General features: G+C 42.5%; 1 protein-coding gene across 1 annotated transcript; it reads right to left on the reverse strand.

Moving 5' to 3' along the window:
- Nucleotides 1-322: 322 nt before the first annotated feature.
- Nucleotides 323-5,423, reverse strand: LOC123255545 (draxin-like; the record flags this gene model as incomplete). The annotated part of the gene is made up of 5 exons (XM_044684318.1): nt 323-412; nt 2,689-2,800; nt 3,957-4,147; nt 5,084-5,104; nt 5,393-5,423. Coding segments are annotated over 5 exons (445 nt in total), but the record flags the coding sequence as incomplete, so codon positions are not given.
- Between the last annotated feature and the right edge of the window lie 59 nt (nt 5,424-5,482).

The raw sequence follows: 5,482 nt of genomic DNA on the forward strand, positions 1-5,482 counted from the left end.
GGAGAGAGGAAGAAAGAGAGGGAAAAAGGGAGAGAAAGAGGTGGGAGAGGGAGGGAGAGAGGAGAGGAAGAGAAAGAGAGAGAAAGAGAGAGGGGAGGGAGAGAGGAACAGAGAGAGGGAGGGAGGGAAAGGGAGAGGGAGCGAGTGAGAGAGAAAGAAAGAGAGGGGGGGGTCAGGGCAATTCAGACCTTGGACAGAGGCCATCTCTGGTTTTACTATCCTTAGGGAGGGGAGCTTGGGCCCTCCTGAGTAAGCTTAAGAACCACCCCTTCTTCCCCTTTCTATCCTATGAAGTTACCCTGTTTCGATGGAGAGGTAATACCTGGGAGACAGTCAAGGTGATGGTCACAGGGTTCCTCTCTAGCTGCTGAGGTTTCATTGCTGTAGCCCATGCTTTTACTCTGATGCTTCTCTAAAAAGGATGAGACATTCAGGGTGAGAAAGTGGACAAGGCAGATCCCTCCTTCCCTCCCTCCCTCATTCCTTCCTTCCCTTCCTCCCTTCCACCCTCCCTGGCAGGCTGCCACCAAGAGTGTAGGGGAACAGCTCATCTTCAGGCTTGTTGTGGAACTCTGGGGACTGTTAGAGCTGCCTGGGAGAATCACAGAATTGCAGAATGGGCGCTTTGGAAGGGACCTTAGGGGTCACCTAGTCTAGTCTACATATGAAAGGAATCCCTGCAACACATCCCTGGACCTTAGAGACCAGTCAGTTAGAGAAGGAGAGGATTTAGCCTGGGAAGAGTCTTAGAGATCAAAGCATCCAACCATGTCATTTGATAGAGAAGGAAACTGAGGCCTGGACATGTTCTGGAATGATATAGGCAGCCGCTCTGCCTATAGTAGGGGGGGAGTTAGGAAAGGAATTTATTTATCTCTAGGAGACACTGGGAGGATTTTTGTGATATTCTTAGAGTGATACAACATTAAGACTCTCACGCTTCTGAACTGAAACATTTCTATGCAAGGAAAAGGTGGATTCTTCCCATTCAGAACTGTGGGCAACTTGTATTATTTGTCTTAAATCAGTCAAGCAATGATTCAGTGCCTGTGGAGTGGCAGGCACTGAGGAAATGAAGACAAAAGGAAAACTGTCCCTGCCTTCAAGGAGCTTACATTCCATCAGGGAGATACACACACACACTCCATGAGGATGGGATATAATTTATGAAATATATAATTCCATGAATATATATGTATTATACATGTATGTGTGTGGATGTATGTAAAATAAATACATGATAATTTTGAGGTGGAAAGCACTAGAGAGAATGAAGAAGCTGACCATTGAAGAACAATAGAGGTTCTAAGAAGTGGGAATGTGGAGAGAGGGCTTTCTAGGCATGGGGCACAGCCTGTACAAAAGTGTGGAGAGCACAATTTCTGTCAGTTTCAATATGCTTCTATACTATGGAACCCTATAGTTCTAAATAGCATTATTTCTAGGCAGCTAGATGGTTCAGTGTATAGACTACTGGGACTCGAATTAGTCAGGAAGATCTGAGTTCAAATCGTGCCTTAAATATTTCCTAGCTCTGTGACCTTGGGTAAGTCACTTCATCATTATCTGCCTCAGTTTTTTCATTTGTAAAATCTACCCAGGGTTACTTTGAGGATGCAATGAGATAATTATAAAATGTTTTACAAATCTCAGTGTTATATAAATGCTAGCTATTCTATGGACCTAGGCTCACTTGGAATAAATACAAAAGAGACATATTAGGTCTTGAGATATAGACTGACCTCTTATGGATTTGTCTTTTAGGTCTTAAAGATTTGAGCCACAGAAATAGCTAGAAAATATTGAGGATAGATTCATTGTTTATTGATGATTTCAAGGTCTGAGTCATTCTATAGAACTGTGGCAGGTGTTGGAGTGGAAAGGTTGGTAGGTTTGGAGCTAGAGTAGCTGGGTTCAAATTCTGGTTCTTCTACCTACTTATTAAAAAAAACACTGTCACATTATGTCTTTGAATCATTATTAAGTATCTGTTCCAAGGCAGAAGAGCAGCAAGAACTAGGCAATGGGGGTTAAGTGATTTGCCCACAGCTAGGAAGTGTCTGAGACCATATGGGAACCCAGGACCTCCTGATTCTAGGTCTGCACTCTGTCCACTGAATCACCTAGCTGTCCCTGGTTCTCCCACTTATGTGAACCCATAAAAGTCACATTCCCTCTCTTGTCCTCAATTTTCTCAATCTCCTGGGACCTCAGTTTTCTCATCTGTAAAATGAGGGTGTTGGACTGGATGGTCTCTGAGGTCCATTCCAACTCTCAATCTTATGAATGGATCTGAAAGGCTAGCATGTAGAAGAAGGATCAGACTTGTTCTGGTTGGCCCCAAAGAACAGAATTAAAAGTAGGCAGAAGTTACAGAAAGATGGGTTTCAGCTTGATATCAGGAAAAATCTTTGTCATCCTCAGTGGAATAGGCTGACTTGCAAGTAGTGTTTAGATAACTTCTTTGCCAAGTAGAGTTTGGATGGCTGCTTGTCAGGGATGCTACAGAGGGAATTCTGTTTCAAGTAGAGACTAGATTCATGGCCTGTGAGGTTCCTTTCAGCTTGGTGACTGTAATTCTGTGAATCAGATTGCTTCCTGCTAGCTCCAAGGCCTAGCTGGGGAATAAAGCACAGGTTAAGTTGAACCAGGGATGAGCAGTAAGGAGGAAGGGCAAGGAAGATGGACCTTTCTTCTTAGCAGAGGGCCACATGTCAGGTTTTAAGTCTTCATAATCGGTCCAGTCAAACAAAGCCATGTCCAGGGTGGGCATCACATCCCCATCAGACCTGATCCTAGCCTGGAGAAGACAAGGAAGAAAGATTAATATACTATATTGGTTCAAATAATAAGAATTAGAGAAACCAAGTCCTACAAGGGAGGGACAAGTGAATCATTTACCCTATTAATAGGCCTCTTAGACTGAAAAGTATCCTTTTGGCTCATCTGGATCACTTTAGATCCCAAAGTCACTTTGGTTCTAGGGTTTCTACAGTCATAAGGAGTTATTCATTGGTCAGGATGTCTGGTGCCTAACTGTAGTAACACCACTGCTTTATGTCAACTGCAAAATGAATTATTAATTAGCATCTATCAGGACTAATCAAATCTCACTCCCTTGAGCTGATTGTTAAATTTTCAATACATTTCTATGTAATTGTTTTCCTTTGTAACCCTATGTGGTTTTTTGTTTTGTTTTAATGTATTTTTAATCTGAAATGTTTTATTTAATTAATTAATTTAGAATATTTTTCCATGGTTACGTGATTCATGTTCTTTCCCTCCCCTCCTCCCACCCCTTCCCATAGCCAACGAAATCCTATGCGTTTTGAGGAGTGCTCAGCATTTGTGTGTGTGTGTGTGTGTGTGTGTGTGTGTGTGTGTGTGTGTGTTAATACTTCCCATAATAGAGCTCCTTGAGACTCAACAGGCTATTTAGTCCAATCTCCTCTCAACTCCAGACCTGGTACTCTATCTACCAAGCAATCTAGTTGCCACACCCTGTGCACTCTTATGCTCTGTCTGCCTCAGTTTCTTTGATCTACAAGATGGGAATAATAATAGCACCAGGATTCTTGGGAGGATAGAAATGAGATAATATTTGTAAAGTGCTTTGCAAACATCAAGCATGATAAAATACTAGTTATTATTATTGCTATTATTATTATAAGAAGATGGGGCAGCTAGGTGGCTAAGTGGATAGAGAACTAGGCCTGGAGACAGGAGGACATGGGTTCAGATCTTGTCTCAGACACTTCCTAGCTGTGTAACCCTGAGCAAAGTCACTTAACCCCCATTGTCTAGCCCTTATGCTCTTCTGCCTTGGAACCAATACACAGTTTTGATTCTAAGATGCAAGGTGAGGGTTTAAAAAATAATTTAAAAAATGAAATGAAGGGGAAGGAACTGGATACTTTGTGGGGGCACTAACAATTTGTGATTCTCAGATTCCTTACCTGGGGTCGAGGGGATGTAACAGGCAGGACTGGTGATTCTTCTGTGGAAGCTGCTGTTTCAAAAGTGGTTAAGAACAGGATGGTGGGGGCCAGACTAGTGGAGGATTCTTCCATTGGGGCATTGGATGCCAGATCCTCAGAGAATTCCACCTTCTTGATCAAAGAGCTGGGCTTTGGATCCAGACTTCTGCCTATCAAAGGGTACAGTAATTCTTAAAGTCATTTAACTGCCCTTTTTCTTTGTAGAGGGTGACTTGGGCAACTAGAAAGGGGTCTAGTTCAGCCCATCCCAGAGAAATGATCCCACTACGACTAGCCAGAGAGAGCACAGAGAATATGGAGGGAGGGGAAATGAAGACTTTGGGAAAGTTATGGCACCAGGTGAGTGGGGTGTGTGTGTGTGTGTGTGTGTGTGTGTGTGTTTGCCTCCCACGTAGCCACTGGAAGATAAGGCAGTAGAGTAGGGTCTTATTTTGAAAAAAAATGAAGAGCAGGTAACTGAATATCCCCAGGTTTTTATCTCAAATATAAAAAAAGATTCTGTGGCTTCAACATGCAGACAACAGGATCAATTTGGAGAACTTAGTCTAAAAAAATCCTCAGAATTGTGGAATATAAAATCTGGTGGGGATCTTAGCACATAGAATGTAAGATCTAGGGTGGGGTGGGGGAAATTAGAACATAAAATATCAGAGCTGGGAAGAACCTTAGAACATAGAATGTCAAAGAAGATAGGACAGGGTGACTTGGTGAATAGAGAGCCAGGCCTGGAGATGGGAGGTCCTAGGTTAAAATCTGGCCTCAGACACTTCCTAGCTATGTGATCCTGGGCAAGATATTTAACCCCTATTGTCTAGCCATTACCATTCTTCTGCCTTGGAATCGATACTTAGTAGTGATTCTAAGATAGAAGGTAAGGGTTTAAAATAAAAGGACATAGAAGAGATATTAGATATAACAGTCCAATGCTCTCATTTTATAGAAGAGAAAACTGAGGCCTAAAGGGATGACATGATTTGTCTAAGATCCCTCCTTCTCCTTCCATTGCCTGAGGATCAAAGTCCATATGTGCTAGCAGTGCCCCTCTGTGATGTTGCCATACCATTCTAACTTTAGTTTTATTCCACCTTGGTGTTCTCTACTTCTATGACAGAAATATTTGAGTTGATTGCTGGAGTAAATTTAATTAAAATGATTGGTGGAGGAAGTTTGCAGAAGCAAAATTCCCTTTTCACCAGTGCTTAGCACAATTCGGGGTGTAAAGGTCATCACTTAATAAACACTTGTGGACTTGCTGACCAGCTCAGGAGAGATGGTGGTGTTGATTCTGAGGGAATTTGGCTTGTCATCAGTAGCATCAGCATTGGATCTTTGGGGTGGAATAGGTGGGACCTTAGGGCTACTTCATCTAGTCAGTCTTCTTCCCTCCTTCCCTTCTTTCCTTCTTTCTTTTTTCCTTCTTCCTTTCTTCCCTTCTTCCCTTCTTTCCTTCCTTCTTTCCTTCCTTCCCTCCTTTCTTTCTTCCT

This window comes from Gracilinanus agilis, unplaced genomic scaffold (genome assembly GCF_016433145.1).
Source record: "Gracilinanus agilis isolate LMUSP501 unplaced genomic scaffold, AgileGrace unplaced_scaffold48461, whole genome shotgun sequence".
NCBI lineage: Eukaryota > Metazoa > Chordata > Mammalia > Didelphimorphia > Didelphidae > Gracilinanus > Gracilinanus agilis.